Source organism: Lemur catta, chromosome X, assembly GCF_020740605.2.
Source record: "Lemur catta isolate mLemCat1 chromosome X, mLemCat1.pri, whole genome shotgun sequence".
Taxonomy (NCBI): Eukaryota; Metazoa; Chordata; class Mammalia; order Primates; family Lemuridae; genus Lemur; species Lemur catta.
The window spans coordinates 11656042-11683907 of record NC_059155.1 but is presented as its reverse complement, the minus strand read 5'-3'; the positions used below and the strand labels follow the sequence as shown (position 1 = coordinate 11683907).

Genomic DNA, 27866 nt, shown 5'->3' with positions numbered 1-27866 from the left:
TCAAGACACATATACTTTATTAGTTTCCTCTACAAGAGACAATAACATCAATCTTTTAAAACAGAAATCTCAGGTCATTTGAGAGGCTAAACAGATCCAAGGAAGGAAGATAAAAATTAAATACTTAAATGAATCCAAAGGCACTACGATTATCACCTAAAACCTACTGCTGCAGCAGTAGTAGGCTAAGGAAGATTAAGCTACAGCAAATCATCTAATGGGAATGTTAGCAATTACATAGCAGGAAGCAAGTTTGCTTTCCAGAAGACTATGGTACGATGATCATTTGGGCCCAAGAGGATATTTGGCCAGGAAAAGGTCGAGATGGATGAAGGTAAGCCAATGGAAAGGAACAGGTATAAAGGAGAATCAGAGCTACACAGTAAAGCAGATGGTGATGGATCAGGCTTCTTCCTCCCAAGAAACATTTGCTGCACTAAGTGCTGCCTCTCCCTACCCCCCCAACCCCCACCCAATGGCTGCTCAAGCTGAGCTGCCTGCTCCTGCCTTGTTGGATGCTAAGCTACCAGGACTACATTTAGGGCAGCCCAGAGCTCTTGCTGTAATTTAGCATCGGATCTTGGAGACCTTGTCCCACGTGGGTTGGCTCTGTTGCTAGTTGTTCTGAACAAAGAAAACCCTGAAGCATTCACATGCAAAGTAGTCTGAGCTTCCCTAATCACAGTCACACACCTCTACACAACACCTTCAAAAGTATAAAATCTTGCAGCAGCTGAACTATAGTTAAAGCTGCAAGGCTCATTAAGATCATGGAGGAAGTCAGAATGAAACACGGGTAGGAATCCCAGTAGTTAATATCAATCTGTATTTCCCCATTTAGGATAAGCGCTAATAGTTGATGTGGGATGTAGAAAGCTACACTGGAATAAGCTAGGTCTTCTGCGGAGTTTGTCATCAAATACCAAGGGAAAACAAGGGGGGGCGGGGTTGTTTTTATTTTTAAAAAGCTTCAGAAGTCATTCTATTATAAAGGAACATGGCTGAACAGGTAGGAAACAGATTCCCCGTTGTGAGTTCTCCTGATGGCTTCTGCAAGGATCATGGAGATGTCGATCACCTAGGAAGGCAAGAAGGGCATCAGGTTAGTATCATATGGACAGAGATAACTTGCCAATCTGCGGACACTGACGAGCAGAGCAGCCCAGTGCGTGTTCCTCCTCTTTTCAGATTTGCAAGATTTATTTCTATAAGTAGATCTCTTGCTTTAATATGAGACTCACGAAAAGAACGTAGTTTTCTTTTATTATTTTTTTAATTTCAGAATATTACAGGGATACAAACGTTTTGGTTACATAAATTGCCCTTGTACCATTTGAGTCAAAGCCACAAGTGTGCTCAACCCCCAAATAGTGTGCATTGCACCCGTCAGGTGTGAATTTACCCATCCCCTCCTCCCACCTGCTTGATTTCCGATGAATGTTACTTCCATATGTGCACATGAGTGTTGATCGATTAGTTCCAATTTAATGGTGAATACATGTGGCATTTGTTTTTCCATTCTTATGATACTTCACTTAATAGGATGGACTCCAGTTCCATCCAGGTTAATACAAGAGGTATTAATTCACCATTTTTATGGCTGAGTAGTACGCCATAGTATACATATACCACATTTTATTAATCCACTCATGTATTAATGGGCACTCAGGTTACTCATCTTTGCAATTGTGAATTGTGTTGCTGTGTACTCCTCCGTCTTAAAAGTGCTACACTGCACTGTTTCCCCTCAGGAGCCTGTACTCTGCTACTCTTCAGAACATCTGTAACATAACCCCTTAGGAAAGTGGTTGAAATGCTAATGGAAGAAAATCCCTGACTCTGGCTCATGAAAATGGTGGTGGGTTGCCATTTTAAAGTCCTTAAGAATGAAAAAAAGAATATTTAAACTGGAAAAAAATTCTTAAGAATGGCAACAATCCTCCAACTACATATATATACAAATTTCAGAAAGCTAATAGGTTACTGTACACATTTTTTTTTTTTTTAAAGGCTGGTCAAGTGAAGCAGTGGGAATGGAGAAGGAACAAAGGAATCTGTAACTGGTTGTGATCAATTAGTCGTAAACACCACTGCACTTGGACCAACCTGTACACATCTTTAATTAAGGAAAGGTCTTATTCTTTCAGTGCAACAGCACTCAAACTTTAGTGTCTAACAATTACTTGGGGAATTACTTGAAAATACTGGTTCTAGTATTTCTGGTTTTGTAGTTCTTGGATGGAGAAAAGGAACCTACTTTTTTTTTTTTTTTTTTGAGACAGAGTCTCACTCTGTTGCCCGGGCTAGAGTGAGTGCCGTGGCGTCAGCCTAGCTCACAGCAACCTCAAACTCCTGGGCTCGAGCAATCCTTCTGCCTCAGCCTCCCGAGTAGCTGGGACTACAGGCATGCGCCACCATGCCCGGTTAATTTTTTCTATATATTTTTAGTTGTCCAGCTAATTTCTTTCTATTTTTTTAGTAGAGACGGGGTCTCGCTCTTACTCAGGCTGCTATCGAACTCCTGAGCTCAAACGATCCGCCCACCTTGGCCTCCCAGAGTGCTAGGATTACAGGGTGTGAGCCATCGCGCCCGGCCAGGAACCTACATTTTAATAAGAACCCTAGGTCCAGAACACACTTTGAGAAACACTAAAGTTCAATCATTGTAAAGGTTTCACATTGTGTCTACAGGGGCCTATAGTTATGAGTAAGACAAACATACTGTAAAGTATGGATTTGCAAACTGTAATGTGCATCAGAATCACAGGGAAAGCCTGTTAAAATACAGACTTCTTGGCTCCATCCTCCAGAGACTGAGGTCTAGCAATTTGAACTTCTAAACAGGTGATTTTTTTTTTTCACTTTTGGAACACAGATTCTGATGACAGACTAAACCCTAAAAGATCAAAGAAGGAAATCTTCAGAATCTAGACACCTAATTCACCATTACATAATCACCTCCTAAACACTTAGTGAAGTCTTGTTTTGCAATAATCTCACTCTCACCTGTATTTTGGAGCAATGCTTCATCTTGTCCTCCTGAGGTATGGTATTGGTGACTACTACTGCTTCAAAGCATGCGTTGTTGATGCGAGAAATGGCTGGACCAGAAAAGATTCCATGAGTCAAGATAGCATAAACTCTGGTGGCTCCAGCTGAGAGAAGTCTAGAGGAAAAGGAGTTCATATGGATTAATCTTACTTGTCACTACAGAATCTGAGTCAGGGAGAGGGAGTGTATTAGTCTGCTCGGGCTGCCATAATAAAATGTCATACACTGGGTGATTTAAATAACATTTCACCGTTCTGGAGGCTAGAAGTCCAAGATCAAGGTGCAGACAAGGCCTTTTCTCTTAGCTTATAGGTGGCTGCCACCTTGCTGTGTGCTCACATGACCCCTTGTGAGTGGGGCACAGGGAGAGTACCAGCAAGCTCTCCGGCATTCTCTTCTTGTAAAAGCACTGATCCCACCGTGAGGGACCTGCCCTCGTGACCTAATCTAATACTGAATACCTCCCAAAAGTAGTCTACACGTATCATCACATTGGGGGTTGGGGCTCAACATACATGAATTTCGGAAGACACAATTCAGTCCATACCAAGGAGAAAGAACAGCACAAAAATCTTAACCTGAAGAGGTTTAGATTACTGTAAAAGGACTCTGGCACAGACATCAGTGCTTAACAAACTCCATCTCTTCTTCCTAGGCATAGAGCTGACCTACATTTCCTAGCCTCCCTTGCATAGTTTGGTGTGGTCGTGTAGCTTAATTTTGGCTATTGAAATGTGGGCAGATACAGATATATACCACTTTGTGGCTGGATTTATAAAAATCTTTCGCAAGTGATCCTCTGTGTTCCTTTCCCTTTCTGGCTGGCCAGAATGGAAATGTCTTCCAAGGTAATTTTGGAAGCCACATGTTAAAGATATAGCATACTACAAGATTGAAAGAGTCTGCGTCTCTGAACTATTGCTTAGAGAAAATGAGTCCAACCAGGAATACTTGCATTGGAGTGTGCCACGGACAAGGAAAGAACTATCATGTTAAAGCCACTGACATTTCAAGGTGTTGACCTGTGGCAGCAATTATTCCCTTATTAACATAAGGATGAAATGGGTTTATAAACATCAACTCCGGAATCTAAGCCAGGAATCATTCATCACCCATATATTTTGCAGGCACTGTGCAAGGCTCAGACACTTGGAGGTTTAAAAAGACCATTTTCATTAAAACAAAAAGCTATCAAACGTAGGGTGCTCAGGGTGATGAAAAAACTTTATAAATAGATAGTGGTGATGGCTGTACAACCCTATGAATGTAATTAATGTTATTGAATTATATATTTTAAAATGGAAAATTAAGAAAATCTGAAAAAAAATAAGAGTAATTATCAATTTCTATGCAATCGAGCCTAGGGTAATCAAAATCTTCCAGAGCCACTTATCCCCTCAATTCAGTTCCAAAAAGAATCAGTAGGCTGAGGCGTTCAGACAGCAGTTGTTAGCTTTTTACTTCTAACCATCAGCCCCAGCACTACACACTCACTTGTCAGCTGCGTGGCAGATTGTGCCACAAGTATCAGCCATGTCATCAACAAGGATGGCCACTCGATCTTTCACATCTCCCACGAGGACCATGCGGTCCACTTCATTGGCCTTCTTCCGTTCTTTATGAATCAAGGCAAAGTCCACATTCAGCCGGTCGGCAATGGAGGTTACTCTACAAAACAAAGGGTGTTCATGTGTATGTGTGCTTTCTAGGACACAAGAAACAGCATCTTAGCTGGACTCAGTGGCTCATGCCTGTAATCTCAGTGACTTGGGAGGTTGAGGCAAGAGGATTGCTTGAGGCCAGGAGTTCAAGACCAGACTGGGCAATACAGTGAAACCCCATCTCAACAACAACAAAAAAGCAAAAAACAAAGCCCAGATGTGACAACATGCAAGCTGCAGTCCCAGCTACTTGGGAGGCTGAAGCAGGAGGATCGCTTGAACTCAGGAGTTCAAGGCTGTAGTGAGCTATGATTGTGCCACTGTACTCTAGCCTGGGCAAGAGAGCAAGACCCTGTCTTTAAAAGAAAAAATAGACTAAAGAATGGACATGTTTTCTGGGGGGGGAGAATACTCCTTGAAACCAAATAGTTCCCAGGGCTGGAAGAAAGCAACCATCACTGACTGACATCTCAAAGGCAGATGCCACAAACTGGGTTTTATAGATTAATGCCTACATATCCCGATAGCAGTTTATGAATGTACTGGTCAAACTTAGATGAGCATTCATTCTTGGTAGGGGACACACCCTCACTAGTCCTGGGAAGGAGTATAATGCTAAAACACATTTTATGCTGTGGTCCCCAACCCATGCACCATGGCCCGCCCCTGGTCCATGGCCTGTCAGGAACCAGGCAGCGCATCGCCACCTGAGCTCTGCCTCCCCCCTACCCCCCCCCACCCTCCCCCGTCTGTGGAAAAATTGTTTTCCACGAAACTTAGGAACCGGTAGCACAGCAAGAGGCGAGCGAAACTTCATCTGTATTTACAGCCACTCCGCATCACTTGCATTACCCCCTGCTTGAGCTCTGCCCCCACCCCCAGCCCTGTCCCCTGGAAAAATTATCTTCCATGAAACTGGTCCCTGGTGCCAAAAAGTTGGAGACTGCTGATTTAATGGATTGGCAATAGAACGGATGAAAGAAGACTTCATTAACTAATGCAGGGAGTGCGCAGACTGTCCCAATTTCTGCCATGGAAGACCTGTGACTGTGGATGGTGAGAAGTGACCCTGAAGCTGGCAGGAGAGTAGCAGTGTCTAGCCTGTTCCAATGCCTATGCCCTCATTGCTCCCCTCAGTGATGGTGGCAAAACATCCACCAACAGTCAGTGCCAACTGTACCTGGACACCAAGCTTGGGAGCTCCTTTTATGAAGGCTAGAAAGAAAGTTATCAAGATGGGCATCTCACTATACAGCCCAAAGTATTTCTAAAATCAAAACAGCATTCTTATTTTTCTTATTGCAAGATAATACAAACCAGACTAGAAGGTGGGATAGAAGACAAATGTGTTTTTGGATAAAGTATCACATAACTCAAACAGAAATCCATTCAGTGTAAATGACAGTGAGCTGCCCCAGTGACATGTTTGTTCATGCTCTGCTGTGACATCCCTGTCATGCATGAGGAAGAGGCCTGTGCTTTGGGTTTTGTCTTGTTTTTTAATGTAGCATTGATCAAACTATAGCATTTTGTTTTCTTTGTGACTAGAGGGTCACAGAGCTGAGGTTTTTCTGTGAACCTGTGGCCATATAATAAGGTTCGAACCACAACTTAGACAACATTTGTACCTTGATCTAAATGAACTACACCCTGTGCTCTCCATCACTACTGCTTAGGCACGTAACATCAATGTGACTAATTTGTTTGGAATGATTACTTACCCAAGGCAAATGTGTGATCAATCAGTCTGTGTCCCAAACTGTCCATACTCAATGGCCAACAAGCTCAGTGACCAACAAAGCATAAAGAGGGCGAGAAAAAGTCACTCCTTACACCCTTGAGTGGAGAACTACTGGGCAAATCAAAATCACACAGGGATCTCCACCTAATCCCTGAACCCTGCCAAGACAGAAGTGATTCTGCAATTATATAGGCAGTAGGGGGAAAAAAGTGATAGCCACTCACTTAGAAAATACTCCATCACTATAAGACAATTATAATGAAAAAGTAATCAAGTAGCAATGTTACCTACTAAAGGCAGTTCTCCTGTACCCAACTTTGGAAAGAAACTCCTTCATTATTTCAAATGTGACTATTTTCTAAGCCCCAAGGCAAGATATGAAAATAATGGCCAGTAAGTTAAGACAAGTATGATGACTACCAGTAGAGGGATGTTTTTTAGGCTCTGCCTCCAGTATTATAGATGGTAACTAGTGATTACATGGGGCTCACCAAGCCATACATCTGGCTGGATAGAACAACTCAAGCTCTCAAGCTTATCAGTTCTGTGGAAGTTACTGAAATAAAGAGGTTGTTGAGAAACAGTCGTTGAAGATTTGAAAAGCTTTTTGGAAAATTCTGAATTAGCTTTTCCTAATCATCTGTGGTTTGTAGCTCTTCATTCTATTTCCACAACAAGAAGAACATGTGAAATGCTTTTGAATGCATTACTAACGAGTAATCCACTAAGGAAATCAAGAGCTCTTAGTCTGCACCATGTGAGCTGGAAAGCGCTGTAACTGGCAAGCCCTGGCAATCAGTTTGTTTAAAATTTTATGGTCTTGGCTTTAAATAAAAATACCACATTTTGTTTTCCTTCCTGCTTGATTTTAATCCCCCCCCAAATTAACAGCATTAAGAGGTATGGAAAAGCAAACTTGTCTACTAATACGTGGTTCATAGCAACTGCCGTTCATTAGAAAACCAAATTTCCTATCACTCAATAGGTTTATTGCAGTATTGCTAACTCTATAGTGCCAAGTTATTCATGTGTTACAGTCAAGTCCACAATACCGTGACTATTTAGGGCCTTTTTTCTTTCTTGTCTTCCAAGTAGTGACTCAGGCCAATAAAAAGAGGAGTAAGTAACACACACTATACTGAACCCATGTCCCAACTACTGCTATATCCATTCAGAAGTATACTTAAAAACCACCACTTGGATAGAAAGACATCACTTTCTGACACAACTGTCTGAAAGATTTTCCCAGTATATTGGTTACAATACTAATTTCAGCCATACCTCTTAGCTCCACCAGCATCAGGTGAGACAATAGTGCAGTTCCTCCACTCAGAGATGTTCTCCCTTATCCACTTCAGGACAGCTGGCTCTGCATACAAATTGTCAACTGGGATATCAAAAAAGCCCTATAGAAAGAAGCTAGATCAGTTTTGCTTCATTTTCCTTCTCTTCCATTTATTTATAAATGGCTAACACAAAGAAAGTAGTAACTTGTTCAAACAGTACCTTACTGCAACATTCAAACGGATGGGAAGGCATGCCCAGTGTGGTAGATTATAAAAACGGCCTCCTCAAATCTAGGCTGTGGCAGAGAGCCCGGCCCTCAGCCAACCCACAACTGCCCATAGGAACATGAGTGAGTCCATGTGAAGAACAGCCCAAGTTCAGCCAAGACCATAAGAACTGCCCAGCCAACATGCAGACTCATGCGTTAATAAATACTGCTTTATGTTGCATTGATTTGTTAAGGAGCAAAAAGCTGATTGATAAACCAGTTAGAGATGCTATGGTGTATAACTTAGTGGAAGCTATTTACAGTAAACAATCAAAGAATAGCTTGAGGTCAGGAGATCTGTATTCTAACTCTAGTTGATACAAATTAGCTGTGTTTCTCAAGTTGTTCCTTTCTATAAAATAAGTACAATCTCTTGTCCTATGTACTTCATTGAATTCCCATAAGCCTGAAATGATAATGAGTTGAAAGCCTCTTTGAAAAGCATTAAAATGGTGTTCTACTCCCCTTCTTCTAGGTTTATGCTAGAAAGTAGGTTCCAATATCTGTGGCTCTAAATTTAAGACAGTGAATATTCAAAGAAAATAATGACAATAACACCTCCTATTTATGAATACCTATCATGGGCCAGGCATTATATCATGAATTTAACATCTTATAATCACAATAATGAAAAAGTATGACCAGAAGTTAAGTAACCTGCCCAAGCTTACAAAGCTAGTTAAGCGTCAAAACCAGTATTCAATCTAGGTCTGATGCCAAAGTCTACGTTCTTCCCCATAATACCAGACTGCCTCCCTATCTCACCACCTCAAATGACCAAGATCACGGAACCATGCTTAATGTGAATACATTTTAAAATGTTGTTGTCTAGTTTATTTAAGCTGTACTTAGGCATAATTTTTGGCTTCTCTGCAGTCTTCAGCATCATCAGTACTCACCTCCTACCTTTCTAACCCCTAATATTTAGGTTCCATTGATACCTGTATTTGAGAAGCATGTAGGTCCATGGTGATAATATGATCTGCACCTGCTACAGACAGCATATTTGCAACAAGTTTGGCTGAAATTGGAGCCCGGCTCTAAATGGAGAGGAGGAAAGAGGAAGCAAAAAAAAGAAAAATGAAAAGGCCAGTTTGAAAAACAATTCATTTGATCAAGAAACTATTGTACACCTACTATGTTTAAGGCACCATGCTACCAGGAAATTCATAGAAAGAGACATGGCCATTGACTTTTAGTAGATTAAAATCTAGAACGAACATTAAGTACAATATCACTTTTCCATCTCAGGACACTATTTCAATAAAGAAAATACCTTCCTAGCTTTCATTTTCTTAGCATACATATTTTCATCCTATTCAAATGTTTCCAATGCACAATTATTCAAACTAGGTAAACCTAAAAATCTTCTTAAAATAATTTAATTAAAATTTTTAGCGCATGCATACTCAAACCTGTATAATATCTGATGTGTCAAAGTTTAAAGATACATCAATAAAGAATAGAAATTATAGAGGTTTTTTTTTATAAATTATATCACTGCCATATTCATCTGGAGGTCAACCTTCCAATAACCGTAAATCCCTTAAAAAAAAAAAAGATAAATAGGTGGGACACGGACAATGTATGTAACCTGAGGTTTTGTACCCCCATGAAGAGCTGAAATAAAAAAAAAAAGATAAATATACTCACTGCACTATAAAATAGACAAGTCCATGCCCTTTAATTTATACTCTGTTGGAATAAAAATATCTGGCCTTCTCCCAGGCATTGTGCATGAAATTGGGCATTAATTACAATAGACTTGCAAAGTTTTATATGTGAAAACCAAGTATTCATGTAACAGACTTCAAGTTTTACGAAGAGGTCATAACTAGGACCCCAATCTTATGACACTTTGAGAGGATCTACATAAGCTTTAAAAAATATTCTATTCCACTAAAGTTGGTGGAATGATACAATTAAAAATACCAGTGAGCTAACTGAAAGTTACATATGTAGGACTGGAATAAAACATAGACTATAAATGTTGCTTTATGCAAACCAATTATTAATATATGTCTATTATTTTGAAGATAGGGTAATACCTAAGAAAATGTGATTTAAAAAATGCCCCCTAAATATCTATCTGCTGGTTACAGAGTTCTTTTGTGACTTTGGGAAGTACTTGTTTCCCCTGCTTTAAAAAAAAAAAAGATTCTGCTCCTACCTTATCCTTCTTATCCTGCCGGGCATACGGGAAGCATGGGATGACTGCAGTAACCCGGCTGGCTGAAGCAATCTTGCAGGCATTAATCATGATCAAAAGCTCCATTAAATTGTCATTGATTTCACCACAACCACTCTGAACGATGTAGACATCCTCTCCACGTACACTTTCGCCAATTTCCACACTGCAATGGGGAAAGAAAAACAACATAAAATAGATTTTTAAGTACTTATACAGTCAGCCCTCCACTTCCTTGGGTTCCACATCCATGGATTCAAGCAACCGCAGATCACAACCTGTGAGATGAAATACAGGCTGCCTGCCGAAATTATGGTCCAATTATTTGTAAGTACTTTAGACTAACATTAGCCAATCTTTTTCATGTCATGTCACATGTAGAAAATGGTAATATTTGCATACTCCACTGGAGTAAATTGAAGCAGTGAACTGCTTCTGGGTATAGGGGTCCCTCCAGGGGATTACCTGAAGTCTGAGGCCTCAGTATCCACATGTAGCTATAACCCATTCACAGCATACCTGTAGGGAAGCTATGCTTCTTAGACCTTACTATCTGTAGAAGTATAGTTAGTCATCTCTTGGTATCTAAGGGGGATTAGTTCCCGGACCCCCCTTGGATACCAGCATCCACTGATGCTCAAGTCCCTTATGTAAAATGATATAGTATTTGCATATATAAACTATGTGCATCTTCCTGTATACTTTAAATCATCTCCAGATTACTTATAATACCTAATACAGGCTGGTCCGATGGTAGTGGGTTATCAGAACTTATTAACATTAGTGTCACTAAAGTTGGTATTCAACCCCCCATTGCTAAATTTGACTGGCAATAAAAAAATACCTAATACAGTGTGAATGCTATGTAAATAGCTGTTATACTGTATGTTCAGAAAATAATGACAAGAAAAAAGTCTGTACATGTTCTATACAGGTGCAATTTTTTCCAAATATTTTTGATCTGCAGTTGTGATGTGCATATAAGCCTGATACATCACCTGTGACTGTTACATATTCCATACATAACAAAAGTAGAAATATCATAAGGAATGAACTGCTACTGTTCCATAATGACACTTTATACAGAAGATAGTATCACCTCCACCATATTGGCAATTCACTAATATTAAATGTTCATATGCTAGTCACTGTGCTAGGTGCCATGGAAACAGTGGTGAATAAAACAGATGTGGTCCTTACCCTCATTCTGTGCTAACTGTACTCTGGTCCAATCAGTGAGTCTTATTTAATAAAACTCCATAGGAAAGTTACTCCAGTTACGGAGTAGGGCTATTATTTTACCACAAAATCAAAGTTTTAATACCCATACTTGGGTCCCTACCAAGAAAAAGTTATGATCTAAAAAATAGAAAGAAATTAGCCAAACACCCACTAAAATATATAGAAAAAATTAGCCAGGCATGGTGGCGCATGCCTGTAGTCCCAGCTACTCAGGCTGAGGCAGAAGGATTGCTTGAGCCCAGGAGTTTGAGGTTGGTGTGAGCTAGGCTGACGCCACAGCACTCTAGCCGGGGCAACAGAGTGAGCCTCTGTCTCAAAAAAAAAAAAAAAAAAAAAATGGCTGACAACCCCTACTGAGCAAGAGAAAAATTTTTTGCTTGAATCAAAAGGCAATAATAAAAGATCCAGACCTTTATCTCACTCTAAGTGCTATCTTCTGCGTGGTTTCAGGAACTATCCACTGTCCTATGCCTGTCAGGATCACTTTTACCCCAATCCTCTCTCCCCAAACAAAACTTCAAAGAGCATTACCTCAAGGAGAATTATCTCAGCAGAGGTAATTCGATTGCCAGAAGAAGCTGACATAGCAGATAATGACTTATTCATTTCTAACCCACATAGCTATTGAAGGGATCCTACTTTTATTATAAGAAGAATGGGCTTTTAAGCACTGAAGGCTGTCTCATGGCTGCTTCCTTTCACACCTTCCTGACAAATGGGTTTATTTTGCTTTTGAACCAGTCCTTTTGGCTAAGATGCCTATGGAAGCCCTCCAACAGCTGCTGGGTCTTTTTTTCCTACTAATTTCACTTTTCATACAACACCATCAAAATAAAAACTGTAAGGCATTTTTAAAAAAAGAATGGGGTTAGTTTGTACTGTAAAGCAAGAAAAATAAAAGCAAATAGAAAAAACCAGCCGAGCTTCCTGACACCAAGAACAAAAAGGAAAACACATTAGTTTAGGATATCTGAACATAAATCTTCAGGCACTGAATTCAGTAAGTATTTTATACCACGGATGCTTATGCTAAAAGTGCATTATTTGCTCAAGTCAATAATCTAAGTTCCTACCTCAAGAAACTAGGAAAAGAGCAAAATAAACTCCAAGCAAGCAGAAGGAAGAAAATAACCACAAGAGCTGAAGTCACTAAAACTGAAAACAGGAAACAGAAAAAAGTCAATGAAACAAAAAGCTGGTTCTTGAGGGGACGGAACTATCAATAAAACTGATAAACCTCTAGGCTTCACTGGAGAATTCTACCCAAGCATTGAAAGAAGAATTAACGCCAATTTTGCGCAATCTTTTCTAGAAGACAGATGACGAGGGAACACTCTCCAGCTCATTTTATAAGGCAAGTATTACTCAGATACCAAAACCAGACAAAGGCAATGTAAAAAGGAAAACTACAGAGGGGGAGGAGGAGAAAGGTGGATGTGGTTACGACGGGAAGGACCCTTACAGTGATAAAACCATTTTATGTCTTGACTGTATCAATGTCGATATATTGGTTGACACGATGTACCCTAGTTTTACAAGAAAATTACAGTTTGGAAAACTATGATTGGGAACTTGGGGACAAGTGGATAATGGGCTCACTGGATCTCTCTGTACTATTTTTTACAAGTGCATGTCAATCTACGATTATTTCAAAATTCAATTTCAACAAAAAGTACATTATTATACTCTGTGTATTCTTGAGTAAACCATTGCTGGAGGTCATAAAAGCATAACTAAAAACAACAGCACTTCTGTAGTCAATCAAAAGAACTTAGTCTATGGCCGGGTGCGGTGGCTCACGCCTGTAATCCTAGCACTCTGGGAGGCCGAGGCGGGAGGATCGCTCGAGGTCAGGAGTTCGAGACCAGCCTGAGCAAGAGCAAGACCCCGTCTCTACTAAAAATAAATTATCTGGCCAACTAAAATATATATAGAAAAAATTAGCCGGGCATGGTGGCACGTGCCTGTAGTCCCAGCTACTCGGGAGGCTGAGGCAGGAGGATCGCTTGAGCCCAGGAGTTTGAGGTTGCTGTGAGCTAGGCTGACGCCACGGCACTCTAGCCCAGGTAACAGAGTGAGACTCTGTCTCAAAAAAAAAAAAAAAAAAAAAAAAAAGAACTTAGTCTAACTGTATTATTTTCTAAGAAACTATATAATACTGCGAGGGAACTTGGAGGATAGTTAATTCGAGAAATCACTCATTTCAAAATATTTTCTCCCTAGCTTATACACTGGCCACACTCTTCCTTACATTCCTTGAATACACCTGTTTCTACTTCACGGCCTTTACACTTCTCCCCACTACCTGGAATGTTCTTCCTACAGCTACCCTACTCACTTTTCAGGCCCCCAATCAAAACACCTTCTTTCCCTGACCATCTTATCAAAAGTGACCACCCAGAGAACCTGTAAACTTAAAAGTGACTTAAAAATCATATCAACCAATTATACCTGTATGGACCTTATTTGCATACTGTTTCAAACAAAAAACCCCACATTTATGAGCTGGGGAAACTGGAACACTGGCTAGTTATTTGTCAGTAAGGAATTACTGTTAATTTTTTAGGTGTGATAATGGTATCATGGTTACTAAAATACACATGGGTGACATTAACACCTGTGTTTGCTTCAAAATAATTCAATTGTGGGCATTATGTGTGAAGGGGGAATAACAGATGAAACAAGAGTAGCTGTAGGCCAGGCGTGGTGGCTCACGCCTTTAATCCAAGCACCCTGGGAGGCCCAGGTGGGAGGATCAAGGCAGGAGGGAGGATCGCTTGAGATCAGGAGTTCAAGACCAGCCTGAACAAGAGCGAAACCCTGTCTCTACCAAAAAGAAAAAGGAAAAAAAAAGAAAGAAGTGAAAAAACAACAACAAAAAACCCCAGCCAGGCACTTCAGCGTGTGCTCATAATCCCAGCTATCCAGGAGGCTGAGGCAGGACAGTTTACAGCCCAGGAGTTTGAGGTTGCAGTGAGCTACAAAGACTGCCACTGCACTCTACCCAGGGCGACAGAGTGAGACTGTCTCAGCAAAAACTAACAAGGCAACTGAGCACCCACCCCCCTCACAACCCCTGACCCCTTAAAAAAAAAAGAGTAGCCAAAAATTGATAACTGCTGAAATGTGTGATGGGTACCGGGAGTAGGGAGTGATCATTTTACCATTTTGTCTACTTCCATTTATGTTTGAAATGTTCCATAATAAAAAGTTAAAGTGATCCCCCCCCTCGTATTTTCTCATCACCCTGGTTTACTCCCTTCAGAACACTTACCACAATTTCTTATCACCTTATTATTTATGTACGTGCTTACTGTCTCTCCTCCACTAGAATGCAAGCTCTGTGAAGGCAAGGACCAGATCAGTCCCACTTACTGGTGTCCCCAGCCAGCCAGTGCCAAAACCATGAAAAATGGATGCATGAATGGATATATGAATGAATGAATAAACATCCTTCAGAATTAGCTGCCCCTTGCACCCACTCATTTTAGACAGATTATAAACTGGCTTCAGGCCTGCTATTGGGAAAATCTAGAAGGCTGACTTTTATCATCCTTCACAAAATAATTCATTTTTGGCTCTACAATAGAGGCAAGTGTGAACATGTTTGTTTAAAAGGTTGACAAATCTGCTCATATCCTTTTGCAGATACTTGTATTATATTTAATTTGGGGTAGAACTATAACCTGATGGGCTCACCAGGATGATAGTGACAAAGAATTTTATGGCATGATCCTTAAATAGTGGTGCTGAGTAAGATAATGAACAATATAGCAATTTTGTGAACCTCCACATAACTGAAGTGACAGATTTACCTCTTTTTTGTTCTAATTTATGAATACTTGATTCAGCTTTTATATGAACTTTGCCTTACCTTCAATTATAAAAAGTAAAAGGGTATCTTTTATGCTGAGGATTTTATTAATCACCAAGATCAGCCTTAAGAAACAATTGAATCTGTTTGAAATACCAACTATGCCAATGTCAAAATTGCTTTCTGAAGACATTCAACAAAATTCAGATAGGCAGGAGGGAGCCAGGAAGGGCTTTCTAGAAGGACAACTTTCATGTTTTCCAAAATGTAGGCCCTAGAATGGTACAGTCCGATATGGTACCCACTGGTCTCATGTGGTTATTGAACACCTGAAATGTGGCTAGTGTGACCCAGGAACTGAACTGATACGTGCTGTTAAATGTAAAATAGGTACATTATTTGAACAACTAAAACACACAGAAAACTTTAATCCTGCCCACATTCATCCCTCATAAGTCACATCCTTGACCAAATTTTCCATTTCCCTGGGTGGAGGGAGTCAGGCACATTCATTTCCAATAATGTCAACTTTGCCCTCTACATCTGGTATCAGAAATCTATAGAACTTGTTTTTGTCAAGAACACAAATGTTATCTGTGCTCCAGGCATTCACTTGCCAGATCCAGGTGGTTTGTTAGGAGTTAAGAGGACAAATGTAATTTGACCATTGATCCAAGACAGGATAAGGGACAGGCTAACTATCTATTCCTCTATGTTTTTAAAGCTTTATTATTATCAAATAAGACCAGAAAACAACAATACTTAGACCATGGTGGCTTATCTCCCTTTACCAATGCCTCAACTATCAGTCAGTATAAAAAATACCCATATTTGGAGCTGTCATCTGGGAGGGGGACATACCTGCAGTGGTGATGAAATATTCCATATCCTGACCTACATAATGGTCATTATGAATGCTTTCCATACGTAAAATTCTGTACATTGAAAATTTGTTCATTTTCTCCATTCATGTTATAATTCAATTAAAAAGTAAAGATTGTAAGAAGAAAAACCCACAAAATTGCTATTTTGTTCATTATGTTACTCACCATAACAATTTAAGAATCCCACCCATAAAATTAGCCTTATGAAAATAAAAGCTCCACAATTCCAGGCTAGCTGACAGTGCTGTAAGAAAAAAAAAGAAAAGCTACATAATCCATTGCATACGCCTTTATCCCTCTGTCTGCCAGGAAGCCCAGGGATACAGTTAAACTAACACCAAACTTTAGTGATCATTTTATGGCAAATTCTAGGCACAATTACTGTAGTCCATCGTTCCACATTGCTTCTTAAACTTGTGACTATTGTGAAACACTTCAAATCCTTTCTTAAAAGCAGGCAACGTATCAGTTATAAAATTAAACATCAGAGAGGATCAGCTAAATATATAGCTTTAACAGGAGATTCTTTTAAAAATAATATATTCTAACATCACATAAGGCTTGAAGAATAATTTTTTTAAATCACTATCAGCTCACCACCCAACACAATCACTATTTTGTTATTACACGTCAGACGTTTCCCAAGGTCAAACTTAAAACTAAAATTTACCCTCAGCATAGAAAGATATTTGTTATGGTGAGGCACGTATCTAATAACTTGTGCAAGTTATTTAACTGTTAAAAATAAGGTGGTAAAAGTAAACTTAGGATATTGACTTGTTTTACTGTGTATAATTCTAATTTTACTTATTAAGACCAATTTTTCCCTCTAGTAGTACTGCTAAACACATGGACTTTGACAAAGCCTTAAAAAGTCCATGAACTACACTCATTATACAACTTGGTCAATAAATGATTTTTGGTTTCTTCTAAATCTAAGAGATGAGGTATGGCAGCACCTGATGGAAGAACAGTTGGGCCTAAAACCTGTTTGCTCCTAATATAATCTATTAGGCAGAAAGACCCAGTTCAGCAATTTAGAGGATAACACTCTTTGTTCTCTCCCTCTAGTTAATGGAGTGCTCTCCAAATGGCTTTGCGCCAATCATTCTCCCAGCTGTTTTGGAGAGGCGAGAGGACTTGTTATGCCCATCCAATCAGTGAGAAAACTAGCTTCTCTTTTTCCCTTCCTTTAGCATTAGGAATAAGTGCATCCAACCAGCACAGAATGTTAAAACATACAAAAAGGAAATATAGCTAACCTAAAAGGCAGATGGTATTAAGAAAATCTCAAGAATTCAGACTATGGAGATGTTGGCATGTGCAAAATACATGGGATTAACTAACCAAAAGGTACGGTTCTTAGGAAAATCCTAGGCAACTGAAGTTGAAGTCTTCCTCCTCTCAGCCAATACAAAATTAACCAAATAAACCATAGTTATTTACTGATATTGAAGAGAACAGAGTCAAAAGTTTGGTATATCCAGAAGTTCTGAAAGCCAGGTGAGGTATCATGTAAGCAAAAATTTAAAAGAATCATCATACACAGAGTTGAGCAAGTTACTTAACCTTGAATCTTAGTTCCCTCCTCAGTAAAAGAGATAGTGAGTAACTTCTCATAGCAGTTTTGAGGAGATTAAATACAACGTACACAAAGTGCTTAGCATGGAAACTAGCACACCTTTAAACATTCACTATACATCAGATATTATCAACACTGTTATGGATGATGAAACTGGAGATTACTTCAACTTTTCTGGGAAGCAATTTGGCAATAGGTATCAAAAGCCTGAAAAATGGTGTATACCCTTTAACCTAGTAATTCCCCTCCTAGGAATTTATTACTTTTTTTCAAGAGACAGGGTCTTGCTCTGTGGCCCAGGCTAGAGTGCAGCACAATCATGGCTCCCTGCAGCCTCAAACTCCTGGGCTCAAGCAATTCTCTTGCCTCAGCCTCCAGTCCCAGGCTTGTGTAGTCCCAGGCACAAGCCACCACACCTGGCTCCTCCCTAGGGATTTATTGAGGAAATTATCAGACATAGTCAAAGATTTATATTCAAGGATTTTCATATAAAAGCATTAGATCAGAAATTGGAAATATCCAATTAACAGGGACTTGGTTATCTAAAACTACAGTATATGGCTCACACCTATAATCTCAGCACTTTGGGAGGCCAGGATTTCAAGACCAGCCTGCACAACATAGTGAGACCTCATCTCTGCAAGAAAAATTTTTAAAAATCAGCCAGGTGTGCTACCACACACCTGTAGTCCCAGTTACTCAGGATGCTGAGGTGGGAGGATCGCTTGAGCCCAGGAGTTTGAGGCTGCAGTGAACTACGATCATACCATCGCACTCCAGCCTGCGTGACAGAACAAGACCCTGTCTCAAAAAATAAAATAAGGCCGGGCGAGGTGGCTCACGCCTGTAATCCTAGCACTCTGGGAGGCCGAGGCAGGTGGATCGCTCAAGGTCAGGAGTTCGAGACCAGCCTGAGGGAGACCCCATCTCTACTAAAAATAGAAATTATCTGGCCAACTAAAAATATATATAGAAAAAAAAAATTAGCCGGGCATGGTGGTGCATGCCTGTAGTCCCAGCTACTGGGGAGGCTGAGGCAGGAGGATCGCTTGAGCCCAGGAGTTTGAGGTTGCTGTGAGCTAGGCTGACGCCACGGCACTCACTCTAGCCTGGGCAACAGAGCAAAGACTCTGTCTCAAAAAAAAAAAAAAAAAAAAAAAACTCAGCCGGGTGCAGTGGCTCACTCCTGTAATCCTAGCACTAGCACTCTGGGAGGCCGAGGCGGGTGGATCATTTGAGCTCAGGAGTTCGAGACCAGCCTCAGCAAGAGCGAGACCCCATCTCTACTAAAAAAATAGAAAGAAATTAGCCAAACACCCACTAAAATATATACAAAAAATTAGCCGGGCATGGTGGCGCATGCATGTAGTCCCAGCTACTCGGGAGGCTGGGGCAGTAGGATCACTTAAGCCCAGGAGTTTGAGGTTGCTGTGAGCTAGGCTGATGCTACGGCACTCTAGCCCCAGGGAACAGAGTGAGACTCTGTCTCAAAAAAAAATAAAATAAAATAATGGTATAACCATAAGAATATGCAGCCGTTTCAAATCATATAGACTAGCTAGGCATGGTGGCATGCACCTATAGTCCCAGCTACTCTGGAGGCCGAGGCAGAAAGAAGGATCACTTCAGCCCAGGAGTTTGAGGCTGCAATGCGCCATGATCATGCCTGTGAACAGCCACTGCACTCTAGCCTAGGCAAAAAAGTGAGACCCTGTCTCTTTTTAACTAAATAACTTTAAAAAATCACACAGACTAAATATTAAAGGAAGAAACTACTCAAAATATATTGCTAAATGAAGAAAACCATTAAAAGTAAAAAAAGTATATAAAATGCACACATATATAACAAACATCTGGGAGGTCATAAATCAAAATGTGAACAGTTTATGTTGGGTGATAGAATTATGAGAGATATCTTTTTTCCTTCTGTCTTCTACAAAGGTTAAGGATTCAAGTCCAGGTTCCCTGATTCCAGCACCTTAACTTTTAACCTCTATTTCTGTATGTTTCCAAAATAACTAGACCGCTGAGGATAATCCTGATTTCAAAAGAAAAGCTACTCTGCTCAAGAGAGCATCAACCCCTGAGATTCTGCCAAATTGTAGGAAATAGCAAAATTGTTTTATTTTTTCCCCAAGAGACAACCCACAGCACCTACTGAGTTGCCCTGTCCATGACCTTTAGATCCCAAGAGTCACCCAGGGGAGCAGTTATGTCTGCAGCATAGAAAAGACAAAGGTTGGGGGGAGCTCCACAGATAGCATATTTGATTATGTTAAATGAAGATTTCTGAATATCTAAGGAACCAAAAAGCTAATGATTAAGCCAGAACCAAGGAAACCTAGCCAGTCAGCAATTATCCATGTTGGGCTTATTTGAAATCAACTTCTACTGAGAAAATGAGCTTGTTTTCCCCCTCCCCTCACCCAGTATAGCCTCAGGTTCTGGTATGTTGCATTATGCAGACGGATTAAGACAAGGAGAAAATAAACTGTTCATATTTTTCCTGGGAGCATAGGAAAAGGATTAAATAACCACAGGGGCCAAAGAAAATCTCCAAGTGAAAAACATTCTTGTCCCCTAGCTATCTGGCCATTCGCAACAAAAGTCTTGTCCTGTTTTGTATTCTTAACGAAGGTCCATGATGTTTGGTCAAGGCTAAAGACTGAGCACCTCTTTTGCCTGAGGTGCAGGCTGGTTACAGATGGCAGTGTTTACAGTACATTTGCATCACAATTATTGGCACAATAATCCAGGAACCTGTCCATTACAGTAGACATTACTTTTATCACCTTGATCTTTAAAAAGATTAAAAGAGGGTTGGGTGCAGTCGCTGGCGGGAGGATCGCTTTAAGGTCAGAGGTTGGGAGACCTGCCTGAGTTAGACCAGCCTGAGCAAGAGACCCCATCTCTACTAAAAATAGAAAAAATTAGCTGGGGATGGCCGCAGCTGTAGTCCCAGCTACTCTGGAGGCTGAGGCAGGAGGATTGCTTGAGCCCAGGAGTTTGAGGCTGCAGCCTGCACTCTACTCAGTGCTACAGAGCAAGACCCTGTCTCAAAAAAAGAAAAAAAAAGATAAGGGCAGTTACCCTTGGAAATCAGCTTAAAGAAAAAAAGTAAACAAAAGCGTTTAAGAAAAAAAATGTTCAAAGTAATGTAACAAATTATTAGGTGAAAACTTTTGCCTTAACAGATGACTGTATCTGTAAGATTGTGGGCAGTGCTCTGATTTGCTCAACAGGGTAACAATAAAACACAAAGTACACCTATCAGAACCAGAAGATCCTGCATAACAAAACACAAAGTACACATATCAGAACCAGAAGATCCCGCATTTAAGTGGAAGAGTTATTGAAAGAACCAGGCTATCTCTAAGATGTCCCATGGCGCAGGTACACGGTGGAAGTGAGGGGGAGGAAGCAAGTTTTAGTGGTAAGGCAATGAAAAAAATTCAAGTTGCAATGCACTGTCCAATCCTGGTCTTCCATTCCATTATGTCTTCAATTATCTTAACATTCAGGTATAAAAATGTTTCCTAAATTCCCCACCCTAAGAGAAGAGAAGTGCACAAGTGCAGGGTACACTCCGTTACCGAAAAATATGCTTTTGCCATTATCGGTACCACGAGCTGCATTGGGGAAGGTCAAAGATTCCAGAATTAAAGTCCCCTAGACTTTCTGGATGGCTCAAGCTGAGATGCTGGCTATCAAGGATGCAGAGTCAATGCATCGCTTATTCAACTAGATTTATGGCTCCGATTATGCAGTAGATGATTCTAAAAATGTGAAAAGCCAACGCTTGCCGATCTAAGGGAAGTCCCCCGTAGTAATTTTGGCGCCCACAGTATGTAATGCCAGCTTCTCCCAACACCAAACTGGACCCATTCCATTTCAAATGAAAAAGCTACTTCTTAGACACTAGGAGAAAGACCAAGGAGGCTCACACTACGCGGACGGTTCTCCAGTGCAAGCTAGTCCAAGAGCCGAAGCAAACCCAGTCTAGCATGGGTGGCTCAAAAGCGAAGCAAAGCCACGTGTCCCCTCCCGTCGCTCTAGGCAGCCACTATCCACTTGGTTCTCCAGCCCTTGCCTTTAAACCCAGCAGCCTCGCCTCATGCTCCATCTTGACTCCACCCCACCGCACGGTGAGAATGAACGTGACCCTCCCGCAAGAGGTAACATAACGGAAACAGCCTAAGGGGCACGCTCGCCACAGAGCTTCCCTCTTTCCCCCTCCCGCAGTCCCTCGGAACTCAGGCGGCGGCCCCATCCCCTCTACGCCCCGCTGTTCGGGCGGGTGAGGTCACATTGGGGTCCCAATTTGGCCCTTACCAGGTCTCCTGGTTGCTAAATTTCTTAGTCACCACCTTGCCTAGCTCCAGGCCCAGGCGGTCGGCAATCTTCTGGGACAAATCCTGGTGGGAGCTGCCGCTGAAGATTTTGATGTTCGGCATCTTGTCCAATTACTCTAGGCACTCTTAACTAAGCGATCACTGCTGCGGCGGAGGCAGGAACCAAAGTCTGCCCGGAGACTCAATGCTAACCTCTTCACGCTGCTACTCCGCCATCTTACATTCCCGCCCCGCGCGCGGCTCTAAATTATCCAGAGCCGGGGGGCGGGGTTAGCAGGGAAGTCCACACCCCGCCCCGCCCGGATTAGCTGAGCGGGAGCGAGGGGCCGGCCCCTCCCTGTAGCTCAGCCTCCCTCCGGTTCTGCAGGTATTGGCTGGAGCGCATGAAGTGGGCGGGGCTACTTCTTGGCCTCGCCCCCTGTCGCTGAGCTGTCCGGGAGAGCGGACTGGAGCGCGGGGAGATGACTGGGGGTGGAGGGACGTGGGTGGAGGGATGACGCGAAGATCGTTCCCGCTAGCGGGAAATCAGCCACGCTTGCTATTTTTTTTTTTCCTTCCTCAGCGCGAGAAAGTAAGTCTGGCTCTGGTTTACAGTTTGCTTTGAAAAAATCTGTTCATCAGGACGACAGCCACATGAGTTTGCATGTTTCTGAACACCATTTTTCTCTCTTAATAAGGATGGGGCTGAATTAAAGCACTTTTACATCACAGAGGCGCATCCAAAGGGCTTGTTTGCCCTCTGCAATTGAACAGCCTGAAAGACAAATCTTAAAGGGAAAAGTGACTGAAGGCATGCCACCTGAATCATCCAGAGACACTGCCAGAGAAAGTTGCGTTTTGTTTCTTAACGCTGGGACCAAGTATGTTCAAACAAGTGAAGCACTGTGGATTTTCCAAAATATCTGGGCAATAAGGGTCTGATTTATGTAACTCTTGGAAAGGAAAGAAAAACTAGAATACCATGGAGCTTCAGATGAAGAGTCCTGAAGGGATCAGAAAACCCGATTTTTAGTCCAGTCTCCCTCCTGTGAGCTTCGAAGTCGTATCTGCATGTTGTTAATGTGGCTTTTACACCATGTCTTATTATTTTTATAATGATCCTTGCTAATTGGACCAAAGTGAGGTTTTATTCTTACACCATGTTTTTGTTAGGCATATTCCAACCATGGGTTAGGAGAAGAGAAAAATCATACAGTTCTAGAATCAAAAGTGACTGTAGTGCTCATAGTTACCAATTACAAAAATAGAGATCATCTAGTCTACTAACTTCATTTTACATATGCTGCAACTGGGACCCAGAGTGGGGAAGGGATTTGTCTAGGTGGCAAAGGCAGGAAATTCTCAAAGCAGCAAAGCAGCATCCTATCTTTCTCTTACTGCCATTTTCAGCAATGTCCATGGAGGACCTCTCCTCTGACCTTTTGCATACTTCCACATGTTCAGAAATTTAATATAGGCCCATGTGTATAGGCATACTCGGAGAAGGAAGCAGACTCAAGGGCAGAATATTAGTAGTCTCCCATCATAGTTCATCCATCAAATATTTACTGAGTGCTTTATTGCATACAAGGCAGTGTACTAGGTCTTGAGGGGACTACAAAGTATTTGCCCCCAAGGAATTCATTCATCAATAAATATTCATGGTACACTTTTTATGACCCAGGCCCTATGTATATGCATGAGAATACAGTAGTAAACAATCAAACCCCACCCCCCATGGATTTTGCATTTTTCAAACAATAAACATGCAAATAAAGAAAAGACATAGTATCACAAATGGTGATAAGTGCTGTAAAGAAAAATTAGGCAAGGAAACTGGGATAATTTGCCAGGGTGTAGGGGATAGGAGTATAATTTTAGGTACGGTGGTCAGAGAAGGTCTATCTGGAAAGATAACATGTGAGCTAAGACCTGAAGGAGATTAAAAAAAGAGGCATGTTGATATCTGAGTTAGACAGAGCCAAAGGCAAGGGCAAAGCCCCTAAGGTGGAAGTGTTTGACTGGCTTGAGGAATACTAGTACAGGGTGAATGTTGTGGGGTGGGGGGTAGCATGTACCTATAAGAGAAAATAAGCAAAGTAAGATCATCGAGATAAGAGTGATTGGAAGGAGAATATCCACTATGCAGGACCTTGTAGGTTATTGTAAGGGTTTTCCTTTTACTGAATGAAGGTTTTTAACAAAGAGTGAGATAATCTGACTCCCCTTTTAAAAGGATCAGGGCAGTTGCTGAGAACAGAGTGCAGGAGGCAGGGTAGGAAGCAGGGAGACCAATTAGAAGCTGGCTTCCTAGGAGGCGGATTAAACATTGATACAAATAATTATAAGTCATGATACAATTTAACACATTGCCATGAAGAAGCCAGTGTGTTTGGGTAAAGAGTAAGCTTCTACAGCAAAGAATCTAAAATGCAGCAGCTCAAGTAAGGCAAATTGTTTCTCTCTTGCATAACAGTCTGGCTGGTCTAGGCCAGTGGGACAGTCCTGCTCCATGGAAGGTCATGTGCACATCCACGTTCTCACTTACGGAAGGGGGAAAGAGACAAGGGCCAGGCAAGGAATTTCTTTTTTAAGCAAGTGAGGTGGAATTTGTCCATCTCACTTTCTCTCACATCCCTTTGGCAAGAGTTTAGTTGCAAGTCACACCTAACTGCAGGAAAGATTAGGAAATGTTTTGAGAGGAGAGTGGATTTTGCAGAGGCAACTAGAAGTCCATCTCCCACAAGGCCAAAATAAAGTGCTATGCAGGTCCAGAGGTAAAAGATATCACCTCTGCATGGGATATCCTGGGAGGTGTTTTTGGAGGTTGAAGCACATGAACTAGGCCTTGAAAAATGGGTAGGGTTTTGACAGGCAATCATTGTGAGGAGGTGGGTCTCCCCAAGCAGGAAGCCAAGGTGAGGAAGCAGAGAGAAGTTTTGAAGAAAGGGAAGTAGCCTATTTTGGCTGGAGTATCAGTTACCATGTTGGGACTTCATTCTGCAGGCAATGGAAAGCCACTGACTGCTCTGGAGTAAAGGAATGACGTGATCGTAACTGTGCTTTAGGTAAATCTGTCTGTGTAATGTGAAGAATAGGGAAGAGACTGGAGACAGACAAACCAGATTAAGAGAGCAAGTTAGTAATGTCCCACAGCTACTAAGTCAGTAGCTATGGGGTTTAAGAAGAGGAATGGTAGAGACATTGTAAATTTCAACCTTTTGGGGATCATGGACTCCTTTGAGAATTTTATGAGCACTATGGATTCTCTCCAGATACCGGTATACCTCATTTTATTGCCTTTTGCTTTATGGTACTTCACAGACATTGTGTTTTTTACAAATTGAAGGTTTGTAGCAACCCTGTATTGAGCAAGTCTATCAGTGACATTTTTCCAACAGCAAGTACTCACTTAGTGTCTCCGTGTCACATTCTGGTAATTCTCAAACTATTTAAAGCTTCATTATTATTATTATTATTATATATTATTATTATATCTGTTATGGTGATCTGTGATCAGTGATCTTTGATGTTATTATTATAATTATTTTGGGACACTATGAACCATGCCTATATAAGACAGTGAACTTAGTTGATAAACGGATGTGTTCTGACTGCTGCACCAACTGCCCATTCTCTCTGCCTCTCCTCGGGCCTCCCTATTCCCTGAGATAAAACAATATTGAAATTAGGCCAAGTAAGCCAGGCGCGGTGGCTCACACCTATAATCCTAGCACTCTGGGAGGCTGAGATGGGTGGATCCTTTGAGTTCAGGAGTTTGAGATCAGCCTGAGCAAGAGCGAGATACCATCTCTACTAAAAATAGAAAGAAATTAGCTGGAAAACTAAAAATATATATAGAAAAATTAGCCGAGCATGGTGGCGCATGCCTGTAGTCCCAGCTACTCGGGAGGCTGAGGCAGGAGGATTGCTTGAGCCCAGGAATTTGAGGCTGCTGTGAGCTAGGCTGATGCCACGGCACTCTAGCCCAGGCAACAGAGTGAGACTCTGTCTCAAAAAAATAAAATAAAATAAAATAGAAATTAGGTCAAGTAATAACCCTATAATGGCTTCTAAGTGTCCAAGTGAAAAGAAGACTCCCCTTTCTCTCACTTTAAATCAAAAGCTGGAAATGATTAAGCTTTGTGAGGAAGGCATGTCAAAAAGCAAAACAGGTCGAAAGCAAGGTAGGCCTCTTTGCCAATTAGCCAAGTTGTGAATGCAAAGGAAAAAAGTTCTTTATTTTCTTTTTCTGAGACAAGGTCTTGCTCTGTTGCCCAGGCTGGAGTGCAGTGGCACAATAATTGCTTGCTGCAGTCTCCAACTCCTGGACTCAAGCAATTTTCCTACATCAGCCTCCCGAGTAGCTAAGACTTCAGGTATGCATCACCATGCCTGGCTAATTTTTCTGTTTTTTTGTAGAGGTAGGGTCTCACTATTGCCCAGGCTGGTCTGAAACTCCTGGGCTCAAGTGATTCTCCCACCTTGATCTCCTAAAGTGCTGGGATTACAGGCATGAGCCACTATCCCTGGCCAAGGAAAAGGTCTTGAAGGAATTAAAAGTACTACTCCAATGAACACACAAATGATAAGAAAACAAAACAGCCTTATTGCTGATATGGAGAAAGATTTAGTGGTCGGGGCTGGTCCAAATGCAGTGATGTTTGCAACTAATTGATCAAACAAGTTACAGATTCCTTTGTTCCTTCTCCATTCCCACTGCTTCACTTGACCAGCCTAAACAAACAAACACAACAAACCAACAACAAACACAAGATTTAGTGGTCCGAATAGAAGATCAAACCAGTCACCACATTCCCTTAAGAGAAACCCTAATTCAGAGCAAGGCCCTAACTCTGTTCAATTCCAGGAAGGCTAAGAGAGGTGAGGAAGCTGCAAAAGTAAAGTATGAAGCTAGCAGAAGTTGGTTCATGAGGTTTAAGAAAAGAAGCCATCTTCATGACATAAAAGTGCAGGGTGGGGCCGGGTGCAGTGGCTCACGCCTGCAATCCTAGCACTCTGGGAGGCCGAGGTGGGAGGATCATTTGAGCTTGGGAGTTCGAGACTAGCCTGAGCAAGAGTGAGACCCTGTCTCTACTAAAAATAGAAAGAAATTAGCTGGACAACTAAAAATATATAGAAAAAATTAGCCGGGTGTGGTGGTGCATGCCTGTAGTCCCAGCTACTGGAGAGGCTGAGGCAGGAGGATTGCTTGAGCCCAGGAGTTTGAGGTTGCTATGAGCTAGGTTGACACCATGGCGCCCCAGTGCGGGCAACAGAGTGAGAGTCTTGTCTCAAAAAAAAAAAAAAAAAAAAAAAAAAAAAAAAAAAACTTGCAGGGTGAAGCAGCAAGTGCTGATGTAGAAGCTGTAGCAAGTTATCCAGAAGGTCTAGCTAAGATAATTGATGAAGGTAGCTACACTAAACAATAGATTTTCAGTGGAGATGAAACAGCCTTCTATTGGAAGAAGGTGCCATTTAGGACTTTCATATTTAAAGAGAAGTCAGTGCTTGGCTTCAAAGCTTCAAAGGACAAGCTGACTCTTGTTAGGTATGAATGCAGCTGGTGACTTTTTTTTTCCTCCCAAACACCAAGTTTGGAGCTGGTGACTTTAAGTTGAAGCCAATGCTCATGTACCATTCCCCAAATCCTAAGGTCCTTAAGAATTAGGCTAAATCTATTCTGCTTGTGCTCTACAAAGGGAACAACAAAGCCTGGATGACAGCACTTCTGTTTATAGCATGAGTTACTGAATTTTTTTTTTGACACAGTCTCACTCTGTCACCCAGGCTAGAGTGCAGTGGCACAATCTAGCT

At 41.4% G+C, this 27866-nt stretch overlaps 1 protein-coding gene across 1 annotated transcript; it reads right to left on the bottom strand.

Annotated features, from left to right (window-relative positions):
- PRPS1 (phosphoribosyl pyrophosphate synthetase 1) lies at positions 1-22364 on the bottom strand. The gene is made up of 7 exons (XM_045537917.1): positions 22051-22364; positions 10179-10362; positions 8950-9048; positions 7735-7859; positions 4546-4719; positions 3007-3166; positions 1-1078 (listed from the first exon to the last, which is right to left on the bottom strand). The coding sequence occupies exons 1-7, from the start codon at positions 22170-22172 to the stop codon at positions 986-988; spliced, it is 957 nt and encodes a 318-aa protein (XP_045393873.1). The 5' UTR covers positions 22173-22364; the 3' UTR covers positions 1-985.
- Between the last annotated feature and the right edge of the window lie 5502 nt (positions 22365-27866).

Excerpts from the sequence above, each read along its gene's own strand:
- PRPS1 (XM_045537917.1), bottom strand. The coding sequence starts at position 22,172 with ATGCCGAACATCAAAATCTTCAGCGGCAGCTCCCACCAGGATTTGTCC. Across the intron at positions 9,049-10,178 it reads GGCAGGATAAGAAGGATAAG|AGCCGGGCTCCAATTTCAGC; the intron begins GTAGGAGCAGAA and ends CTCTCCATTTAG. Across the intron at positions 4,720-7,734 it reads GATGCTGGTGGAGCTAAGAG|AGTAACCTCCATTGCCGACC; the intron begins GTATGGCTGAAA and ends TTTGTTTTGTAG.